This window comes from Lycorma delicatula, chromosome 1, assembly GCF_047948215.1.
Source record: "Lycorma delicatula isolate Av1 chromosome 1, ASM4794821v1, whole genome shotgun sequence".
NCBI lineage: Eukaryota > Metazoa > Arthropoda > Insecta > Hemiptera > Fulgoridae > Lycorma > Lycorma delicatula.
In genome coordinates this window covers 7,685,221-7,711,006 of record NC_134455.1, presented here as the reverse complement: position 1 = coordinate 7,711,006, position 25,786 = coordinate 7,685,221, and the positions used below count along the sequence as shown (strand labels likewise).

The following is a 25,786-nucleotide window of genomic DNA, read 5'->3' as shown; positions in this document are numbered from 1 at the left end:
TAAATTATGATTTCAGATTTTATAATCTTGTTAAAACGAGTGTTTTATAATTACTGAAAAATAAATTTGTAATTCTATTACAATTTCTATGATACAGTTATGTTCGTAACTATTCAATTCTATAAAAAGTCAGGTTAATCTACATTTAAAAAAATTCTTTTAAAATAATCCACTACTGCTGTGAATAATTAAAAACAATGTAACCACCACATCAGGAAATTCATTAATAACGTTATGCTGCTCATAAGTCATGTACTGGCTCATCATTTTCTTACAAGAATTAATGTACATTGGTTGCAGTAGGGTAAAATTTTATATCACATTTTTATTTACCAATATTAATTCATCTTTGAATAATTTTCATTTTATCTATACCTCTTTTTACCCAATTTATTAAAATGAACAAACAAAATTTTTAATTTTTTAAAATAAAATTCCTGATTGAAACAGTTTTTGAGTAGGTGTGACCTAGGAACAGGAGAATAGGAAACTTGGATAAATTAAATGCAACAATTCTACATATGAAATCATTTACTTACTTATTTAATTTCTATGAAATGGCAATGTTTCTGTTTTTAGATTATTTACAAAAAATGTTAAACTTTGGGCAGAGAAATAGTATTTTCTTCAGCATTAGGAATATTATTGACATGATTGGCAAAGGTAAAGCTCCTTCAGAAGCTCATAAAACTATTTTATACCTGTTTGAAATTAGTTACAATACATACAATAAATGATTTTTTTTCAACTGCTAATTTAGAATTCTGTAATCCTGTTAAGTAATTTTCCTGTGATTGTATTATCTCCAAGGAGTTGTAATAGTGAATGAAGTGATAGTTTTAACATCATTTATAAATCTGAAGGTACTCTGTTTTAATTATTCTAATCTTCAATTCTTTATGGATTTGAGTTTCAAAAGAAGAAATTTTAACTTTATTTAGAAGTTAGTAAACCAATTCTTATAATTATAATTGAGGAAAGGAAATTTTATTTAGAAAGTAATAGTTGTTATTAAACTAAAGGTAACAAAAGATTAAGAGGCTAAATAATTACCAATAATTATTTTTTATTTGTATAGTTGCCGTGAAAAATAAGCAACTTGTCAGGAACACAGGGCAAAACTTGAATTTTTTTTGGCAATCAAAAGTTAATAAGGTTGAATAATAAGGCCATTACGTTTTTTTGCTAATATTTGAAATAGGCTTTTGCTTTTAATTTGTGGACTCGTTTTTCAAGCACGAGTTCTAGTTTTTTTTTAAATTTTTCTCCGTTTAAGCCGTTCATCGAAATGCAGCGAGAGGTCGAACATTCCTAATTCTAAGGTATTACAAAGACAATATTAAAATTATTTGTAAGTACATGTAAGAGTACGAAGCCTTTACTTTCAGATTTATATTTGTTATCTGGACATTATAATGTCACATCTTGTTTATATTTAATTCAGAATAGAGATACACGCGATTGGCTGATTTACTATGACAATAATGACTCGACAGCTTTAAAAGTCTAGACATATGCTAGTTGTATTATACAGTAAACGATTGAATTGACAAAAAGTGAAGTATGCAGTTATGAAACCAAATAACTCACTTAAACTTCGTTATTTACAAAAATTATCAATAGTACGCCAAACTTCGTTAATGCGGCTTCATAATTATATTTAATTTAAACAGGTATACCAATAGAAAAATTAAAAAAAGATGTAATAAAAAGAGGATGAGACAATAAATATAGAATTTATATATTATCAATAGCGTAGCAATGTTATGCTATTTAATTTATTCTCATTCTGTAAATTGATGTAGAAATAATACTATAATTTAATTTATTTTTTAGTATGTCGTAAAAATTCATTTAAAATGTACGGATACTTTTGAAATATTAAAATAAGAAATTAAAAAAAAATATTTAGAACGTAGTTAGTGATTTTGTTAGTGACTTTTATTGTGTAAAAAGTTTTGTATTTGCAAAGAGTTCAAGTTTATGTCATTCAGTTTTTTTTGTCACGTGACTCAAGTGGCAACACTGTTATTTAGTGTGTTAGAAAATGAATACGAAGTTCTTGTCAAGGTTATGTGGTAAAACCAATTTCTGTAATTTTTTACTAAATACACAATATAACAGTAAATTAAAATGTTTAGAACGTTTATTAAAAACTGCGCCTACAGTAAAAGAGAGCCCTCACGAAGCATACGTAAGGACAAAGAAAAAATGCGAATGTAAGTCTTAATTTCGTTATTGTGTTAGATTTTATTACATAATAAATTTTTGTTTACAGTATATTATTGAGCTTACATCAATGCGACTGTTATTTTTACCAATTCTCTTGTATTTTATGTTCTTGAACTGTTTTGATTAATCTTTTGAGTTTCTCATTTAATTTACATTTGTCTAACTATTTATGATAACACTTCAGTATTTCTCGTTTATATATTTTTTTTTTTGTATGCTGTGTGTAAAAAAGTACGGATGTGGATATAAGTATTTAATTTTTTTATTATGTGTCGCTGGCAATCTATAATATTACCTATATTACTAAATTATAAGGTTGGCAGATTTTAATTTATAATCTGCGTTTGATAATTACAGGGATTTAAAAATTTGTAATTCGAAGTTAATTTATATTATTATTCTTTCTTTAAGGCAGTCTTCTAAAGTACATGTTTAACTGGAAACTGACAACCATTTGTTGAACAATTGCAGACAATTTTGTTGAACATATTTTGATGCTATTTTGAAATTAACTTATGGAATACAAAATTTGACATAAATCAAAATTATTGAAAATTGTGTATATTACACATGAATATTGGCTTATATACATACAGTAGCATACACATTAATTCAAACACTGGTAATTTTTTGTTTATTTCTTTGTTATGGCTACACCGCTTGACCTCATGCATTCTTTAAGTTGTCTGTGTAATATGGGATTATTGTTCTTTAGTTATTTAGGAATTTCCATGTTGTAAGTAGTGTTTTAGGAAAGTTTATTCCATTTTTTATTACAAAATCATATTTTTTCTTCTGTCTCTTGAATATATAATAATGCACATAACTGTAAGAAAGCAATTGAAAATTGTTTCCCTTTCTGAGCATACCAGTATGACACAACAGAAGTAACTTGTGAATGTGGTGCTGGACAAGGGACAGTGAATGCTATTTTAAACAGTTAAAAGAAACTGGTTCCTTTTCACCTCAAAAGGAAAGGAAAACGTGGTCATAAAAGAAAAACTACTGCACAGGATTGGTTATTAGTGAAAAAAAACAAACTTTGTACAAAAATTATCTGCTATGGACTTAAATTGAGAATTAGCTGCCAGTGGAACAAATTTACATGTGACAACTCGTAGACACACTTTTTGTAGTGGGGCAGAAAGCTTGTCGAGCTGCTAAAAAGCAGCTTTTAATAACAGCAATCTGTAAAAAAAAAAAAGAAGGCTCTTGTGGGTCAAAGCACATGCTAACTGGACCAAAGAAGACTGGAGAAATGTTATGCCTTCTGACAAATCAGATTTTTTATGTTTAGGAGCAAAGGGTTCCATACATTAGAAAAGTATCAGATGAAAATACATCACCGGTTATTATTTAAGAATCAATTAAACATTCCCAGAAAAAAAAATTTAATAGTTGTTAACACATTTGAAAGTCCTTGTTCATTACTTCCAGCAGTTGGTGTTGAAAGGTTATGGATATATCAAGACTCTTGAAAGAAAGGCTTGTGACACAACTTCAAAAAAAAATTCCCACAAGATAACAGGAGTGTTTCAACAAGATTTGGTGCCATACAATACTGCCTAAAAAGTGAAAAAACTTTTCAAAGAACAAAACATTAAGGTACTCCCATGACCAAGCAGATCCTCAGACTTAAATACAATCAAAAATTTGGGCAATCGTCAAAAACCAACTCTCAAAAATGAATTATACTACAAAAATTGACCTCATTACAGCAATAATTTAAGTATGGTTTTACGATGAAGAAATTAGAGAATGTATACTTATTGAATTGATTTAAATCATGTGTGTGAAGTGATAAGAATAAAGTAAGACATATTAATTACTAGTTATTCACAAATTGTACAAGTATGTTTTTTTTCTAAGTAGTTTTTATTAAATATAACATCTGTGTTCAGATTGTGCATTCTATGTATTTGTATATGCTTATGTACATATGCATGTACAGGAGTAATTTTCTGTTATTATTATTATTGTTTCTTAATTATAAATTTGAATACAAAAGCTGTGAAATCTGTTGTGGCATTATATTAATAAATTTAAAAAAATATGGTTATACCAGCTTTTTCCTTGCCATCTAAGATGGTTTTTCAAATTTTATGCTAGAATACATCTACCTCTAATGTATAATATTGATATTTTCAAGGTTGAAAAGTTTCTAACGTTAGATGTTTTAATTTTTGTGTACTAACATTTTGTTGAATCTTTCAAAAATTTTTGATGCTTGCATTGTGGGAAAGTTATCCTTTTGCTGAAGTTTTCTCTAATCACATTAAGAGCACTATGTTTGACTCTGACCTGTGTTTTTTTTTTATTGTACTTAACTTCAATTGCCTTAAATAACATTTCTACATGGAGGACTAGGTCCAGTTTACATATTTATGCTAACCAGATCTAAAAGTCTTACAGGCTTTGACAACCATAAAATTTTAGTGGTTTATTTGCACTTAACTAAATAAAAAAAATGTTGAATTACTTGGCCAAAAATATTAGAAAAATAATATGAATTTAAGTCTTTCTCTGTGGTTATTATGGATGGAGTGATGTATGATGTATGTTTAGGTGCAAATGCTACAACCAATCAAATCATGATCCCACCCTAGGTGTGGGAAAATGAAGAGTGTTTTAGTGTGAGTGAGTAATTTTATGATTTTGCATAACTTTCATTTCATTGAGATGAATATTCATGCTAGTTGTATTCAATCCTTTGATACGAGGGATTGGGTGTAGTGATGAATATTATCAGTTTAATAATATTGGTTTCTCTTGTACAAATATTATAAAAGTTGTATGTCTATACAGCTTCATTGAATTATTATTCTTTAAATATTATTAAAGAGATTATTAATTTTATTATTTTTACTGAGCAAAATGCGTTACTAATCAGCCATTACCTGAATGCAATTTTAAGAGTACTATACTGTTAAGGTATAATAAAGTGTTATTCATTATTTTTCCTTTTTTATTAATTTGCTGTTAGGTGTAAATATGTATATACTGCCGGTGGAAAAGTTGCTGTGATCTAAAAATTTTCTAGACTGGTTTAATTACATTTATGTATGTTATGATTACATCATCTGTTTTATTAGACGTTACTGATTAAATTATTATTCTTATAGTCTTAGATTGATGCTATATGCCCCCTTAAGATTGATTATTCTAAACTAAGTAAAATTTATGCCTATTAAATTACATATATACATTTTTTGCTGCACTCCATTTAAACTTATTTCATTTGAAAATGAGATATAATACTCCAATTCTTTAATAAAGTGGACAGTTACACAATTGCTGAATATTAGTTTTTATTAACATCAAATACTTAGACAATTATTAATTCAACAATCTTACATGAAATATTAGGATAGAGTAAAAGTCCCTTTATTACTCGTTTAGATTACTGGTGTGTTGTATAAATAAAAGTTAACAATAATTAAACTATTCTATCTAGTTAACTCCTGTATACTGGTTACAAATTTTAATTTCGACCCTACAGTGTAAAATATTCAGTTTTTATTATTGGATTATTTGGTGAATAATCAAAAATGAAAGAGAAACAATCATACACAAAAAAAAAAGATAACATGAAGAAATATATCCCAAAAAAACAACAAGAAGATGAATATGAAGAGGAAGAAAATGTTAAAACCAAAGAAAGAATAAAATGATTGAGTGAAGATGATAAATATAAATAGGAAGAAAAGGTTAAGACCAAGGAAAGAATAAAGAGATTAAGAGAGGATGATAAATATAAAGAGAGAAAATTGAAAACTACAGAACATGTACATAAATTAAGATCAGAAAAATTATATTAAACCAAAGAGCCATTAAATGATTGGCAATGAAAAAAACAAATAAACAAAATGATAATCAACTCTGACTTAGGGAGAATATTGTCTGACAATATCAGAGGAGTAATGAACTAAAAGATAAGAATTTTTTGCAATGTATTACAGATCAGCCATGTATGCCTCAGTGTATATGTTGGTCTTGTGAGGGTTTTTTTTTTCAGTCGCTCTGTAGTTAACTTTAATGTAGTTAAAATTAAACAGAAATTTCAGAATAATTAAATAAAATTAAACAGAAATTAAACTAGAAAATCCAAAAAATATGATTCTAAATTATAATTTTCAATTAATATTAAATAATCAAAAGAACAATCATTAAAGTTTCACCAAATCTATTACATACGCAAATTTGTAATAATCCTATTAAATTACATACACACATTTTTAAAAGTACATAAAATTTTATTTCACTAATAACTTATTATTTTCATATTTTTTTTATTGTTATTGTTGGATAATTATTTATTGTAAATTTTTTTTTATAATCATGTATTAATAATTAATAAATCAATATATTTAAATTAAAAAGAAAAGTTAAAAAAATAATTAAACAAAATTAAAGTAAAGTAAAATTAAAAAAAAGTAAATTAATTAAAAAAAAGGAGATGAAGTCTGATTTGAACCAATGTGCCTTCCCCACTCCTAAGATGCAAATATTTCATTAATTAAAATTTCATGTGACTATAATTGGAACCAATGAAGATAAGTAACACTTATGATATATTGTTAAAAAGCTTCCAATAAGGGTTATTACTGCAGTTAAGAAAGAGTCCAAAATCCAAATTGTTTTAGATTTATGGCTTTTTTGAACATTTTTGGTTGTCGATTACAATCAAAAGGGGAGGTGCGCAACTAGATGTTACAACGGTCCTATATCAAAAATTTCAACATACTACAGCTAATTGTTTTTTAATTATGCGAGATACATACATACATGCATACAGATGTCATGCCAAAACTAGTCAAAATGGATTCAGGGATGGTCAAAATGGATATTTCCATTGAAATCTGAAAACCGAAATTTTTTGCAATCACAATACTTCCTTGTATGAATACAAGGAAGTAAAAAATGGAATAATTGATAGGCAATTTATTAAAAAAAATATTATATTTCTACAATTTTGATCCAGTAAGCTACAACACTAACATTTTTGGAAGCAAAACAACTTTGGCTACTACATTTTGCAGAATGAAAATATAGGTTGTGTTTACTGGACCTAATAAAAAAAATGTGTTATTGAGAAGCTGTTAGAGGGTTCTTAGTCTAAGGATCACCATTTTATATATTGACTGTAGATTTCTTCTTCTGTTAAAAAAAAAAAAAAAAGGTAATTTACAAAATGTGTTGAGAGTTTGAATACAGGTTAAATACAGAAATGTGTTGAGAGTTAAAGGTTAAATACAGAAGGTTTATCCAATTATCAAAGATAATGGCAAAAACTTAAAACCGAGTTTAGTCATAATGTATGACTTGTAGAATTTTATGTTGTGTGTTAATGAAACTTTGAACTTGAATTCTAAAGTCACCTTGCTGGCAAGTAAACAGTTGATCCTGAATTTGATTCTTGGCAGTTGCCCAAAAGAACTGACCCAATGAAATGTAGAAGTAGCCAAAGTTGTTTTGCTTCCAAAAATGTTAGTGTTGTAGCTTACTGGATCAAAATTGTAGAAATATAATATTTTAAGTATTAAATTAAATATTAGATTACTCTTTTTGAGTGTATTTGTATAAAATTAATTTTGAACTGCAATTGTTGTGCTATATTTTTGTGAAAACTGTATTTTAAATTATATTTTGAAAAAATTATTAATTTCAAAAGGCTAACAGTCAATTTTGTTTATAATATATAAAATAAACTGAATTTATATGTGACAAATAATAATAGTAGTAGAGATGCAAATTGTCTGGATATGAAGCCATACTGCGTCTTGAGCACAGTTTTTCTTTTCATGGTGATTAATTAAAAAAACAAGCTATAAAGAAGGATTGTTTAGTTATTTTGTATTTATAAAGCTTTTAGTTTATTTTTATTTGTATTTGTCTTAATTATGTTTCATTTATTCTTGACTTATTTTTATATTTCTTTCATCAGACAACTCTAAAACAGACTTCAAATATTTTATTTTAAAATTATAAAGCGACTAAATTTTTTTTAATATTGGGTCATTGTACCATAGAAATATGCTTGTAACTGTGTTTGTGAACTATGTTTGCAAGACCTTGTTTTTATCTTACTTTCTTCTTATAACAGAAGAATAAATATACGTAATTTATTAATCATGAAGACTTTTTGATTTTGAGTTCAGTTAATTAAATTAACAAAAGATAATGGTTAAGAAATTAGGAAAGTTTTATCAGTTTCTTGAGTTTTCGTTAATTTGATTATAAGGATAACACCAGGAATTATTTTATGTTGTAAAAATTCAATCCTATGATATGATGAGAGCAAAAATATGAAAAAAATATTGTCATATTGTCTAAGACAGTGTAATTTTTTGTAGATGATAAATTTACCACATTAACTAAAAGTTCATGAATTGAAAAATGGAATAAAAGTTGTGTGTTGTATGAAAAATGGTAAGGCCTTACCATTTTCCACATACCAATGTACAGAAAAATGTGATTTTTTAAGTGAAAGTGTTAGTACCATTACACCACTGAAATCAATATTTTGTTTATAAAACTTTCTACTTCAGTTATGTGGAAAAATTTACACAAAGAGGCCGTCAGAGGCACTTCATCAAAATCAGGCCCTTTGGTAGTTAGGCATGAACATTAAACAAAACATTGGCTGAATTATAAATCTCTTCTTTTTCTTTTTAAATTCATTTAAAGTAAAGATTGATGGATTAAAAAACGTTTAGTACAATTGCAAACAAATTATTTTCAATTCTTAAAAAAAATACAATTAAAGAAATTGATGTTATATAAAGTTATTTGTGAAAAGAAAATGAAAAATAATACCTGGTTATTTCAGTTCAATGGTTTTAGTTTGAAAATCTTTGGGTATAGGTTATTTGTAAAATTTGTTTTATTTGTTGTGGGTTGAAAGTATAGTTTTTATCATATTTTTAAATTTTGTGCAACTTTAGTTGACATTGAAATGACAAAGTCATTTCGGCATATGATTTGATTTTAACTCATGATAAAAATTTGCTAATTTTCGGTAATGTTAGAGAATTAAAAAAAATCTTAGTCTTCTTTTAGCATGCACCCTTATTCCTGTGTTAAAGATTTTTGGTATCATTGAAGAAATACATAACTTTCTGGTTGTTGCAATGATTTTTGTCTTCTTTAGAGCACTTCCACTAGCTCTTTTACTCATTGTTTTGACTACTCTTTCATTTCTGATTTGTATTGATGAGTCCATGTTACATAGACAGTTAGGAATTTGCACAGATCTGTATAGATTATATTTAAACAATGCTTAGAAGTGCCCTTGTTACTATGTTTTTATTGTTTATGAGCAAAGACACCCATTTTGCTCTTAACTTTCTCTCATGTAAATATGTTAATGTAAGATGTTATGTACACATTCACTTAGGTACAGAAAGTCAAAATCTTGAAATATCTTCCTTTACATCTTGGATTTTTTTTTAATGATTTCTGATGTGATTTCATTGACTGATCTCATTGGATGTCTAGTTTGTGGTTCTTGTTTTGAGCCAAAAACATTATTGAGCTCTTTGATATGTTGAGTTGTTAATCTTTCAAAAGCAAACATTTTATCTTATCAATGCTTCTTTTTACATAAAAAAATATCAAATGTGTTTACTTTTTTGTTGTTGATTTTGAAAGAGTTAAGTAAAACAGTATTTGGAATTTTGCAACTGCAGGAAAGTTTAACTACATATTCAGTTAAATGAATACAGTCTTACAGTTTCATGTAATCATCAATTACTTTCAATACTAGGAAATTATTAAATAACCCTCATAAATATAACTTAAATTATGTTTTAATATGTGTATATATATATATATATATATAAAGTTATCTTAGCTAGAATGTACTATAGATGAAAACATGTAGCCTGAAGGAGATAATATTGAAATATCACTCAAAGTTTTTTTACATATATTTATATCAGATATAATAAATTTTATTCTTGTTTTAGTTTTACTTACAGTTAATAATATAGTAATTGCTACTGTATTTTTGAAGTGTTATCTTGTATTAGACCAACTTAAGTTATTATGCTGTTCAATGAATTTAAGAATCTACTTATTATTATACTGCTTAGATAGTGGTTAATTTTTTATGTCTGTTGAATTATAACTTCAATACTTTAATAATCTAAATGAGTTTGCTTTATTGCCTTAATAGAAGAATCATTGTAAATAGATGTGCAATTTACTATATTGCTGTACTTGTTCTTTCATCTGCCAGACATGTCTGTGCAGTTGTATAATGGTCTGAAGGAGTTTATATAACAGAGTAGAGTTTATAGTTAATTATTACTACTCTCTAATGATCCATATTTATTAATACTATTCTAATAATCATTGGATTATTTGTTTGTTAATGGATGCAATTTCTTGTAAACGTGCCAGAAATTCCAGAATTTCAAATTGTCATAATTTAATTTTTGAAAAAATATCTATGTATGGTTATTTTTATGTGTGTGCGTGTGCACGCGCGAGTGAACTCAACCCATGTTAGAATGCATTGATTATAGTTTTATCATTTCATTTTAAGATATTATTTAATAGCAGTTTGATGTTCATTAAAAAATGGTTAATCCTATTTCAAAGAAATGTGCAGGATTCTATTGTCACTGAGATTTAAACTTGTTTGATGATTCCTAGGGAAAAATGATTTTGCACAATTTTTTCACTTACTGTTTGTCAAAATATTATTTTGATTAAAGTTTACAATGAAAAACATCATACCAACAATTATATATTACATTTTCTTTTACCTAATAGTATAGTAAACATAGTTAAAAAAAGGTTTGATGAAAAATAATTAACAGCCATTGATGTTATTTGAAATGCTTATTTATACTCACCTGTAGAGTCTGGAAAGTACTAGTGAATAAAGTGATTTGTAGATTTTTAAGGATACAAATTGGGGTACTATTATTCTCCACTCCATGTTATATTTTAGCAATACTTAATTATAAATGTGTATGAATGTTATTTAACATTTTAATATATTTAAAAAATATATTACAACTTATTTTCTCCCCAAAAAGTTGCTTATTAAATTAATAAACTCAACATGACAAAGTTATTATCAAAATAAAAAATAAACTATTTTAAAGAAAGACTGGTGTGTTTTGTGTAGTTTGCTAACTCTGGTCAATTTTGGAGATGCAGTAAAAATAGAAAAAAACAAATTGAAATGAAACAGTTTCTCTAAAACTTTTGTCATATTTTTTGGTTAGTTCTTTTCTTAGACTGTAGTTAAAGAAATTAGTTGGGGATAAGTTAGTCATGAAACACTAGCATTAAGCAACTCTATGAAGGAAGCTGTAAAAATGAATAAAACTTAAAAAATCTCTATACTATAATTTTTCGTTGTAAAGAGAAACAAGATTGCAGTGAATTTCATCATCTTTGCAGATGGGTCTTGTAATTTTTTTTTTTGGGGGGAAAAAATTGGAAGTTTTTGAAATATTTTCAATAAAAAGTTTATCCTTTTCTCAGATCACCTATTCACTAGGACTCTTCAGAATCTTTATAAGTGAGAAGGCTAAATATAACATGCAAAAATTCTTTTATTTTCTTAATTATTTAGATATTTACACAGTGACTGCTTTTACTGTTGTGCAGCTTTCCATCTGTCAACTTCTGTTATAGGTTCGTTTCTTGTACATTTGGTAAAACAAGAAACCTGTTAGTAGCAAGATCAGATATCACTATTAACACTTTTAAATAAAATACCTTACTTTGTAAGTCGATAAAAAAATAAGATGTATTTGTATTGTTGTAAACAACAATTGTTGTTTACAACAATCCCTTCATTTTCATCTAGTAAAAAAAAATTGAAATTATAGATATAAGGTTTTTTTTTAAAAAGGCAATATTTTTTAATCAAGGCTACCACTGGACTAACTATGATAATGTACTGAAAATCTACATGAAAGTTTTTGCTTATTATAATTAGAAATGGACTGATTATAAGCCATTTCCTTTTACCTTATGCCACTAAACACTAGAGTCTTTCTGGTTTCTCTATCCATCCTCTCTATGTAAACTTCCATTTTGTCCTCAGTACTTCCCTCAATTGCATGCGTATTAATTTAGCTTCCACACCCATTTTCAGTAGAACACTTTTATTTGCATGACATGACCACATTGACCTAATGTCCTCATTCTGCTTTTTGTTTCCTTCAACAGAGATCTTTGTTTTAGCTGAGTCCACATTAAGGCATTTTTTAAAGTCTTTCCAAGTTTTTCTTCTATAAGATATTTCATCTTGGTTCCCATGAAATGGCCCTTGTATTTATTCAGTAAAAGGATACTTGAGTCCTTGATAGTAATGTCTACACAAAAACAGAATTAAAGCCCTCGTCTTAATCTATTTGACTTTTTTTTTTCCTTTTAACTTCAATACTCTAATGATAATGATGGCTTTGCTTTCTAAACGCTACTGTTAACTTCATTTTTCATCTGTTAAATAACAGATATGGGAATATCATTTTTCCCATCATAAATAATTATCCAATTCAAATATTCAAACCATCCCACTTTATGTTTAGCATTTCAGTCTGATCAGTTTGTGTTCTTAAAATACATTATTTTTTGAACCTACTCCAGAAGGCATTACCCCATTCCATCGCTGGATTCTGCAACTCTCCTCAAATGCCACCTGAGCCAAATCATCAGCATAATTCAGCCCTGCATATGTGGTCCTCATTTTCCAATTCTCAGTTTTGCTTCTTTTTGTTCTTAGGTTGCACTGCATAATATCATCCATTATATGATATTACTAATCCTGTTTATTCTTCTATTTGTATTGAGTTTGAGATGTTTTCTCACCTATCCTGATTTTTCCTTCAGATTATGATTTACTCTTAGTCTTTCTAATAATTTTCTTAGTTGATCCTATTTTCTCTTCTCTGTTGCTCTTACCCTTTCCTTTATTTATTTGTCATCAGACATAGCAAATGCAACATAGCCATATCCCAGAAGGTGATGTATAATTCTCTTCATCTGTATTTATATTATTTTGTTGCTTGCCTCAGTATTTATATACGATCCACTATTTGCTTGTGTCTTGAATATAATTGTTCATCGTTTGTGTGATCTTCAATTACACTTCTCAAATTTCTCTCTATGATTGTATTATAGAATTTCATAACTATTAATGACAAACATACTACTCTTTTCTCTCAGTGATGGAGCAGCTTTTTTTAGTGAGAACATGATAAATTCTCTCCCAATCCTTTGATATTTTTTCATAACTGAAATTTTTCTGAAAGATTTTCACATCCTACTATAAACAAATTCCCCTCAAAATTTTTAATAAATTTCAGATAAATCTCATCATCTCCAGGTGTCATCCTCACTTTCATATTCCTGATTAGCTCGTTTACATCTTCCATGTTCACCTCACGGTAACTGATTGTCAGTGAACCTAGCTCTTAATTGATACTCCTCTACTTTAAAGATTCCAACATGGTAATCCCTTTTGGGCGAAGTCTGTGTCTTTCTCATTCATTATTGCCCATTCTTATCTGAACAAATTTTTACTCATTTTCCAGATTTACCCTTGGTTCTTGATCGTGTGCCAAAACTTCTTTGACTTGCCTCTATACTTCTTCTATTTTATATCTAAGGTTCTCATAAGAATTGCATTTTTTTTTCTTATACTACATGCTCATCAAAGAAATACAATTTTTTTTGGTTATTTATTTGTTATAATTTTTCAATCTGTATCTTATACGCTTCTTCCATGCTTTCTTTTTGAGCTTCAAACATAGCTTAACCTCTTCAATCCATCAATTTGTTCTTTTTGTTTCAGATTTTCAAGCTTAATTCTTCTGTCGGCTATCTCTGCTGAACAATCAGGCTCTTTCAGGGTTGCCTGTTGTTCATTTCTCTTATTACTATCAATATCAGATACTCGTTTACTTATCTTTTGATTCACTCTGCTCATTTTTCCTCTTTGGAAACATGTTAACCTTTATTTTAACATAGTTTTTTTCTGGCATCACTTGAGATTCACTGAATTTCATATTCATTATCAACAACCTGTGCTTTGTAGACAGCTCAGCACTTGTGAAACCTGGTATGTACATGATGAACTATCATGGAGTTTAAATTACATTAGTTACTGTATTTGTCACTTCTCCCTGGAGCTTCAAATGTAATTTTATGGATGTCTTACATGAACAAAATAACAGTTTCCTTTGTAAGAGATTATTGTATATATAAAAATGTATCATTCTTTAAAATCTTCATAGTTTTCTTGTAGTGTAGATATTTCCTTATACTATCTTGTCTCACTACAGATTTGCATCTTACACAAGCATTTAATCCCCCACATCACAATGTGACTGACATACTCTTCTGCTTCCTTAGCCCCATTTTTGTAATTAGTCATAACATCTCTCCCTCTCACTTTCTTCAGTGTTCTCTATTGGGGCCTAAATTTTTATAAGTGATAATGTCTTCCAGCTCTAAATCCTAAAATTCTTTCCAGTTTACTGCTTTGTTACTTACCAGAAAAAATTAAGCGATTCATTTGCCCTACCCCCATCACCCCACCACTGAATGAATACAGCAGTGCATAGCCTCAGTATAATTTCTTCTTTGTCTTTGTAATCCTCAGCAAATCAACCTAAATTTTTTCATCTATTAAGTGTTTTACCATTCTTTCCTTACTGGAGATATATTTCTTAATGTCATTATGTCTTTATTTTGGCCAGCTGTGGTTTTATTTATTATCTTATCCGGCTGCCATCTTGGAATTTCTCTGAATAGTTTTATTTCATTACATGGACTGTTTGTCCTTACAATAGCATATCTAAGCGAAGGGGTTGATGTGATTATAAAATATAGTCCTTTTGCACTTTAAAAAGGTGCATTGAGAATATAACCACTTTTTTCCCTTCAACCTGTATTAGATTTTCTTAATGGGATTTTGTTCTCAAGTGGAATAAACAAAAATCTGTTTATTTATTTTCAATTTAATTAATTTTTTGTCAAAAGTTTTTTTTTTTACAATTATATTGCTTTAAAATTCATAAAGTAAAGTTAAGTGGATAATTAATAAATCACTGAATTGGCTTACGTAGAAGTAATTTAAGAAAGCTGATTTTTATCTATCTTTTTTATGTAGGCTTCTTTTTGTATTAGTCTTTAGCTGAGGACAGCTTTCTACCATTGAATAATGGACAAATCTAATTATATTTGAAAAGATGTGTGTGGAAAACTATTTGATGCACCTTTAATCTTGTGATATCAAATTGAAGAGCAAATATTTCTGTTTAATTTAATTAAAACACTTTTAAACAAATATTTTCATTCAAATTCTTCAAAAGTAAATTTTTCACTTATTCTAAGTTTATTTTTTCAAATTAAATTTTTACAGTAATGTAAGCACATGTAAAGACTTAAAATATAATTATATTAAAAAAAAAAGATTTAGTTAATATTAAATATATTTATTGTGTAAATTATTTTTCCACCTGAACATAACTGTAAATTACTAGATCCTGTGTTAGAAAAATGTGGTTTTTAGCTATTACGCACACTGAATTATTACAGATCTAATTAATTTGATAATATTTAGCAAAGCTGAGTAACAAGTAAAAAACATCACAGTTAAATTCCACAAAAATGTGAGGATGAGCATCAGCACCTTTTGGATTCTCAAAGAAGATACTACTAGTAAATGTGTATAATGCTTCCATGGAATCCAATGATAATTAAAACAAAATAGAAATCTTTTTCATTGGTTCTAAATATAGTACATTGAGTACACAGAAACGATGTTACCTAACCAAAATTAACCTAATGCTCACTTCGCTTGCTAAACTTGTCTAATTAATATTAATTATACAAACTACATACAATTTATATGTCATTTATAATAGTTTATTATTTAAAAGAAATTAGGCGGGATGATGCTATTTTAGACCTCATAACAATGGTAGATCGCATACTAAAGTAGCACCATTTAAAAATAAATGTTAGACTTATTTAATATAATGTTTAGAAAAAGAAATGTTTAAAAGGCATTAAAATACAATTTTAATGTGTCACAATTATCTTTTTTTTAATTTGTTAAAATTACAAATTCTTAATTTTAGTTTTATCATATAACTGAAATTGCTTTTGCTATTTCATCTGGCCGATTTTTTCAGAGGAATAAAATTAAGGAAGTGATTTTTATTTATGTATTAGATAGAATATTTTATAGATGCAGACTGTGGATCTATCCTTACAAAGTTCATTAATGTCTGCCCAATAAAAATTGTAACATCTTGAAGTTTGAGTACTGGTCGCTGTAGGGGGGGGGGGTATGTAAAAATAAAGTGTTCTGTAATATTAGTTCTATAATGTGGACTGCTAACTTCTTATATCACGTAAACTTTTGTGTTATTCCACATAATGTGCAAGGTATTGCTTGATCAGGATTTCCATATTCTTGTTATAGTGGACTAATCCAGAAGTGTTTTATTATAAAATTACTAACTTCTATAATTAATCACAAGTAATAAGCTAATTAGTACAGTAAAAATGGACAATTAATAAGAAATTAATTATGGAGCCATTGCCTTTTTTGTAAGAATGTGTAGATTTACTCATTAAGATTCTTTAGTCTTATTCATATGCATCTATAGTGTTGCAGAGGGTAAAGAGGATAAAATGTTTATTTTGGCAAATGTTAGAAAATGATCTGATTTTACTGAAAAGTGTTATTTGACCTTTAATGTTTATGAAATTCCCTGATATTTGGCTTGTTTGTATGTTTTACTCTTTATGATAAAAAATAACAATAGTTACGACATTAGGTTTTTAATTTTTTTTGTGTTCCCCTTGCAAAACATGTTTCATATGTTTTTTGCAATTGATTTTATATAACTAAGGATCTAAGAAAAACAATTCAATTAAATTTTCAGAGAGATTGTTTTTGTACAGTTTGGATTTTTTTCTTTATTATACTTGAAAATTGTGCGTTATGGGCGATAAATGAAAAAATCAATATTTCTGAAAGATTTTTTTTCTGAGTGACTCGTGTAGCAAGTAATTAAACAAATATCTGTCATTAGATTTTTAATTAAAATTATGTTGTTGCACTTTTTATTTTTTTATTTTATATTGTATAAGAAAGAAATAAGTTTTAAAGGAAGGAAATTTTTTTAATAAGTTAAAATTTTTAATGTTTAAAAAAGTATTTAAAATTACTAAAACATTGTTTAGGAATGCTAATTTTTTTACATGTGGCTGTTGTAATTTAGGCAGTTAGAATACCTACACTGTAAGCTTACAGGAATGTATGAAATGCATTATTTAATATATCTGAAAGACCAGCTTAACTGTCTCACTTGGAGAAGGGTAAAAAAATCCAAAACTTGATAATTATAATTTCAGATATTTTTTATCCTAAAGGGTGAATAAAATCCAAGAGAATTTCATGAGTTTTAAAGAAGGATCTGGCAACTTTTTTTGTTAAAGTTTTTGAGATAAATGTGAAAAAACCAATCTGCTCTTTTTTACTCCCTCCCAACATTATCCTATTGAAATAAAACTGGAATGTTAATGCAATTGCCCTTACTGTTTCGTTGTTTTACCCTCTTTTTTGGTTTGCTTTTGCTAAAAAATGCCTTTCAGTATTTTAAATGGCTCATTATTATTTAGCATTCATTTGGAATTTAAAAAGTAAACTTATAAAGTAAATTTAACTTATAAAAAAGCATCAATAAAGTTTTAAAGTAATATTTTTTTTACATCTGAAGTGTGATCTTAATTAATCGATAATAGAGTTGATTGGGGCATGAAGTGATAGCATTAGTTTAAGTGGGATTAAAGAAAATTATTTGTATAATATGCTTTGTACTTGTTTATGGTGCTTTTTTATTAATTATCACTTGAGGATTAATCTTAAGTGTTTTAACATTATTAGTTTATTGCATCATTTATGGTTCATTTATTAATCAAATTTATATAACAATTGCAATTAATTTTATCTTGACCTTTTAATGGCAAGTGGCTGTGAATTTATTTTATGATATGCTGAATTTAACTACTTGTTTTATGACATAAACTGAGATTGCTTATTTCGCTTCTTTTTTAAAGAGATTTATGGTTAGTTATCTTCTACTTGGAAAAAAATACAAAATTTCATTGTTATGTAATCATTAAACATCTACTGCTGTAAGAACTCTAAAAACATGGTTATTACATTTTGTTGTAAATATAATTATCTTTTTCAATGCTATTCAGAGTTAATTATTACTTTCAGAATGTCATTAATGAAGTCGTGCAAATAGAATTTAGTTTGTTTTCTTCTTTTTTTGCTGTTTTACGGCTTTATCATTTATGATCATTGTATGTTAAAAATTGACAGTGACCTTATTGTAATAGATTTATGTTACAAATAACATAGATATACAAATGTGTGTTAATTATTATTTCTTTACATTCATTACTAGCAACTGAAATCTGATATTACTACCTAATTTTACGTGGGAGATGGCTATGCACTACTTAATAAATTATTTACTTGAAAAAATCTTAAAATGAAATACACTTTTTATTAACTTTTATTATGTGCAAAAGGGATCATTAGAAAATTGTTAGGTGGGAGAATCCCATCTAAATAGTTTACATTAAAGGATGGGATATATTTCAATTATGAATTGTAATTAACTTCCCATTTAATTATTTTTAGTGATACCACTGATATGTTATGAACAAAAAATGTATGGCTTTGGAATTTCTGGAACAAAGTTCTATTTGTTAATTTTTTTCTAAAGATAGAACAATTTTTGAACGGTACTCTTTGTTCTTTGTTGGATATTTCGATACATGTGGGCAAACAGAGTATGCTTTTCCTGTGATATGCTGATTACATTTTTAATTTTGATCCGGTTGCTCGATTTACAAGCAGTACTATTACTATACTAATACTATTAACAGTAGTAAGGAGATTTTTTTTTTAAGTAGGCCCGTTATATGTGTAGCACTAGGCTTTAATTGCTCAGTAGTAACATTCTTCTCTTGCTTAAATGTGTTAGTATCCAATTTTATTAGTATATTCTTTAGTACTAGATTGTGCTTTTTTTTTTTATTCTTACGTATATGACCAGACTTATTTTTTTTTCTGAAGAAAGATTTAAATCTGGCCAGCGAGTGATAATTTGAAAGTTTCTTTGTAAATAAAGAGCATTGCCCTTGGTCAGTAATAACTTTACCTTTGTAGAATTGTTATAAAATTTTTAATTCAGTGCTCTGTCTTTATACATAATTGATGATTACATTTTGCTATGCAGGTGAGCTATCTTAATCTGTCTACAAAAAGAAAGTAGATATTCTTTAAAAATAAGTTTGTTTTCCGAGAAAGTTATAAAATGCAAGATTATATAATTAATGAATGAAAGATTTTATAATATTAAAATATGAATTGTTATAAAGAGATTCTGTTAGCATTAGTCTGAATAAATTTTTTATTATTATTTAGATTGGAGGCCCCAAAGCAGAATACTGCACATTCATGATCAGTTATTTTCAAAAGTAGTATTCTTTTGTAGTTAGTTATTTTAATAGTAAAATAATGAGATTATTGAATTTGTATATTAATTTTCTTTTATTATGATTGGTTTTTGTATATTATGTGTAGTGTGATGAAGTACAGTAATTTAATTTATGAAGGTGATGAAATACAGTTTAACTCTAAAAAAAATGACATTAAGAACATGGGAGGAGTGTCTTCCCTGAAGATTTTTCAATAGCTTTTATTCAAGCTTCTTCATCAGTATTGTTGTAGGTGACAATATTTTTTGTTATCTGAATGTCATGATACTCTTTTTATACACAGTCATTTTTTTATATTTGGTTGTGTTGCATTTGTTCATTTATTATATTATTTTTGGTACATTGGCAAGTTAAGTTATTTAGGTTATGATCAATTTGAATGTAGTTAAAGTATTTCCTAGCTAAGTGACTAAGAGTTTGGTAAGTAATATGAAGAAATATGTATATTTGTCTAAATAATTATAAAAAATAAAGAAGATAAAATTATTACTAAGTAAACTCTGTTGTAAATTGCTGTGTAGGTCATACTCCTAATGCAAGCAATGCTAAGTAGAATAGGTTCATCATTGTGTAGTTATATAACTGTTTGTAAAACCAGTTTTGCTAAACCTAACAGGGGCTTTATCTACCAAGATCACCATTGGTGTTGTCTAGCGGATACTACATTTTAATTATATATTTACATTTTTATTAACTGGATAGTAGTATTTTAATCTATGACTATTGCGTTACATATATCAGCAACAAAGAAATATTTTGTTAAAAGGTTTTGATTGCAGAAAATGTTTTACATTTGAAGTATTAATGGATCATGTAATTTTCAGCTTATTATGATATATAAAATTCTATTTTGTATTTACCATATTTTTTGTTGTTTTCCAGCCAAGAAATTACCTCGTGATGTAAATGAAAGAGGAGTTTTTGCTTGTAATGAATTGGATCTTGAGGAGGTCAATGTCTACGGATTTGATTATGATTACACTCTGGCTCTTTATAAACCATCCATGGATTTTTTATTGTACAATCTAGGTCGTGATAATCTTATTCATAAATACAAGGTACATTTTTTAACAAGTAAATTTTTTTTTTCTATTCATGTATGAGAGTGATGAAAAACCTTAAAAAAAACACATACAGTTAAAACTTAAACTTAGTTTGTTAAACTTTAAAAAACATGGCATTAAGAACATGGGAGTGTTTTCTCAGAAGACTCTTCAGTAGCTTTTAATCAATCTTCTTTATCAATATTGTTGCAGGTGAAGTATTTATGTTATCTGAATTTCATCATGTTAATTCTTTCATATACAGTCATTTTTTATATTTGATTCTGTTGAATTTGTTCATTTATTATATTATTTTTACCTAGCTTAGTATAATTTTAAGTTGCATTTTGTTTAAATGTCTTAGTTTACAATTTTCTGGTACTGTGCCAAATATTTGCACATTCCAGATAATTTCTTTATATATGTGTTCTGTTAATGTGATTTCATTTGGAAAGGTTGATTATGTTATAATGATTGTCTAATTTGTGATTGAATTGAAATCTTTTAGCTGTAAACATAGTATTTTGTATTTCAGTGTGCTCACTGAGAGTGCACTAATACAGAAAATCACTAAGTGATTATGTGCTAATCATTTACTGTTTATTCCATGATCATAATGTGTTTAGACTTTGCTCTTAATCTAAAGTGATTTTATGTGCACACAATTTAATTGTATAATAAATTCTTCTAATGAATAAATTTAATGTAATGTAACCTCTTTCATTGATGTTTCATTTTTTATTTTATATTACTCATTTGTTAACAGTATCCTCGTGGTATAGCAGAATTGGAGTATAAGCCTGGTTTTGCAGTTCGAGGATTACATTATGATATAGAAAAAGGTCTTTTAATGAAAATAGATTCATTTTTACAAATACAGTTAGGTACTGTGTATAGAGGTTTAACTCCGGTATCTGATGAAGAAGTACTAACTTTATACAAAAATAAAATTATTCCATTAGCTTTGGTTGAGACTCATGGAAAGAACTCACAGGTAATCTGATTTACTTTTATTATTGTGTTTAACCTTTTCATTTTTTAGTACTAAATTATTTATAAAATATAATTATATAATATACCCAGCAAAGGAAATGTAGCTGTTACATAAAATTATATTCTAAAATAAAAAGGAGTTGTTTAAATTGTAAGATTTGTGGTATACATAAAAGTGTTATTTTACATGTATAAGAACTGTTTGAATATGGTTAAGCTTTGGATTATAATATTTAGTGCAATTAAAGTGCAGTAGTGATAGTTTTGTACACACTTATCTCATCTAATCTCATTGCATAAATTGAAATTGAATGAAAGTTCTAACGCTTTAAAATTAAAATCAGCACATATTTTGATTAATTGTATCGAATATTTTTTTAAAGATTGTTTTATATTTGAGAATACATTTTAAGGCAACCTTCAATGTTGACTTTCAATCCAATATTAATTTTCTGTGTTCTGGTGTTTGACTTTTCTCTTATGTAATAACATTTGACAAAATTTGTTTTCTTCCTGCCCTCAAATTTGTACAATCTTTCATTTAACCCTCCTTCTTTTCATATAATGTAATCATTTGATTTTCATTGTTTACTTCTAATCACAGTACCTCATTCATTTTCCTTTATTAAATTTGGTTTCACCAACTCTCTGCCACACCAGCATTTTTGTTATCTTAAGTCAGTTTTTCCTCTTATCTGTCATGATATCTACTTATTACAATTTTATTTAGAATGATTTGGCTTTTTTATGTGTGCTTTTATTGTTTCTTTTTACCCTTTTTAACATGTATTACATTTTTAAAATTTTCCCATTTTTCAAATTGTTCATAATTTTTAGGTACTTTTTGTTAATTGGTATTTTCAACTCAAGTTATTAAATTAAGTAATTAAATAAAAAAATTATTTCTGAAAAGAAAAAATTCTGAATTTATTTCTGCCACATTTTGCTATTGTTTACTTTCTGTGTAAAATCCCAAAAGTATCACCACCCATTAGTTGCTGTCTTTCATTTTGATGAATTAGCTTGCTTTTTATTTTTGGATGAATTTAAGATCCTTAGTAAGGTACTGTATCTTTTCCTGGTCTGTAGAATAGCACATGGTCTGTATAAGCAAGACCAAGGACCTTACCTTATTGACTATGAGTAGGCCATCTAATTATTCTTATTTTTTGGTCTAAACATGTCCTCTAAATTTGCGTAGTTTTTTTATTTGATGTTATTTAGAAATAAGCGATTTGTAGCGCAACTTTTTTTTTTATAGAATTTGGATATAAGAATGCTACTCACAGGTAACACACATTACATGTTTTTTTATGAAGATTTTACTTTATTAAGGAAGGAGCCTGTACGTGACAAAACTTAGCACGTGAAGGGAAGTGTCTGTTGCTGGTTATGGTACTCTTCCGCAATCATAACTTTGTATACTTCCAGTCAAGTAGTTATGCACTGGTCCATTTACAGTAGTCCTAGAGTAATCTCAAGTTCAACAATAGGCATTCTAAAAGCTCTGTAGATACCCAAACACATCAATTAACCTCTGCAAATTTAGAGGCCTCTTTCATAATGTTTTCTTACTCCATAATAAAACAGCAAATTAATTCTCAGCTTCATCACAACTTCTGTAGCATTTGACACAAAAGTGTTTTAATCTTCAGTTTTTATCTAGGAGTCATTAATAGTTTTGAAAATCATTAGTTACTGAATTTTTTATAATTCATGAAATTCATGGCATATCAGTTTTCATGCCAAGATCAGAGCCACTAAACTTTTCAGTAATAATACTGAAGCACCTGTTGCTGTTTGTGCCATTTCTTTAGTTGCCCAAAGAGTAAATAGATGAATGTTCCAGGAGTTACCCGTCCAGGGTAACCTTAAATGTTCATCCTCGCCAAATGCTAAAGTCAAAAATCATTGCCATCAATCCTGAGTTTTTCCACTCCCTTCGTAATTATCTTTCTATTAAAACACTTAAAGAAATTGATGGTAACTGTCTTTCTTAATTTGAATAAAATCTGTAAGATTTAACAGAATAGAGATTTTTTATTATGTATTGTTATCCTTATATTGATCATATGTATAAATTTAATGTCTTTATTGAAAAATATTATCTGTAGTATTACATTTGCTTTAATGGATTTTTAGATGCAGTTTTAGTATGTTTTAACCGGTTATAAGTGCTTTTTGGGTGTTGGAGTAATGTAATGGTTAAGAGATTGCCTTTTTATGAAGAAGGCAACAGATGGCGTTGATGAAGTCCCAGTTAAACGGTGATATTAGTGATGTATTGGCTGTGACTTCCATCTTCTACGTGTGGGTTCTAATTAACAATACAACTTGACATGAAAACATTTGGGTGTAATGATTGTTACACACTATACTATCTCTTCACAATCTAGGAGCATAACTTCTGGTTGCTCATGATAGATTATTATATAGATAGATAGATAGATATAGATAGATAGATTATATAGATTTACTCACTCGCACATTTAATGTTTAAAATTTTTTCCTGTTTACTTAGTTTTCTTTATGAAATTATCTCAAAGATTGTTCTCTTAGATGATTCCTGTGACTTTTTTATAAAATATAGAAATTTTCATTTAAATTATGTGGACTGAAATATTATTACCATACATCCATTCATGTATTGTCATTGACGCAGTAAAATGATTGGTTTTTATTCATTTGTACTCTAAGAATTAAGAGCAGTAAGGACTGACCAGTGAGTTTCCAGCATGAAGAAAATTTTAATGTGTTGGAAGGATTTGCTAATTTGTTATTGTTAGATTATTTGTGGGATTTTTTAAGGAATCACCGGTTCTATTCAGTATTTTTAGCCTTCAGTATACTGCAGTAAATCCCTGAAATCTGAGTTCAATATGCTTCAAGACTTATCAAGGATTATAGAAAACTTCATCTAACTGTGCATAAAACATACAGGATGTATTGTCAAATCCCAGTAAGTTAAAGTTGAAAGGAAAAAAACTTTCTTTTAATAAAAAATTATTGTTAATAAGGTTTACAATACTGTACAGAAATACAAAATTCTTCTAAAGGTCTACTTCCTAATGAAATGAGTTGCACATACATTGTAAGGGAAGCATATCAATATATTTTAGAACATCATTTCTCAACCTGGAGGTTGAGATGATATGAAAGGGGAGTCGCAAAATTAGCCTACAACTTTATATGTAAACAATAATGAATTCATTTTATGTGGAAAAAAATAATTTATTACAAATATTTTACTTATATTTATAAGTACACATATAAAGAAAATAAGTTAGACGGGGTTATGTTTATTACTCATTTAAAAGTTTCTCTATATGTGGATCATAATTTTCTCTTGAAATTGTTTTCAAGAGAAAAAAGTTGATTCCTATATTTAATTTTTAGTGCAGCCATAGATAAAAACCCTTTTTTTGCAGAGGTAAGACATTGTGAAAGGTATTCATATTTTCAATGCTTCTGTGACTAAATTTCCATATTCGCTTCGATGAACAAGCCAAAATGTATGTAAATCTTCAGATGTGAATTGTAATTATAATGTTTAATCAGCAGACATTTTAATGAGCTGGTTGTGAATCCCAGTTGATAATTTAGCAGCTGCAACAACATTTTCACTAAATGGATTCAGTACTACCCACTTCTTTGAGAAATCAAATTTTATTTTCCAGGAAATACTCTGCCAACTGAATTTCTAGTTCACACAAATACATCTTCTTCCTATTGAAAGAGTGGTGAATAATAGTTCTTTATATACAAATTTTACTCATTATAATCAGAAATGAGTGGAAACATATCAGAGTTTTTGTTTTAAAGACGAATAATTCGGATATCAAGCTTCTTAGTGTAAGCATGAATTTTGTCATCATTAATAAAATGATTTTATGATGTCCTTTGTAAATTCACATTCAAATCATTTAAACATGAAAATACATCAGCTGTGTAAGCCA

At 27.5% G+C, this 25,786-nt stretch overlaps 1 protein-coding gene across 2 annotated transcripts in view; it reads left to right on the top strand.

Annotated features, from left to right (window-relative positions):
* Positions 1–2,012: 2,012 nt before the first annotated feature.
* The window catches only part of Nt5c (5' nucleotidase C), a 111,453-nt gene continuing 87,679 nt past the window's right edge, over positions 2,013–25,786 (top strand). For both annotated transcript variants that reach the window (XM_075363140.1, XM_075363048.1), the window contains exons 1-3: positions 2,013–2,219; positions 20,677–20,852; positions 21,604–21,831. In XM_075363140.1, the coding sequence (XP_075219255.1) occupies positions 2,048–2,219; positions 20,677–20,852; positions 21,604–21,831 (576 nt within the window). In that variant the 5' untranslated portion in view covers positions 2,013–2,047. The remainder of the gene's footprint in view (positions 2,220–20,676; positions 20,853–21,603; positions 21,832–25,786) is intronic.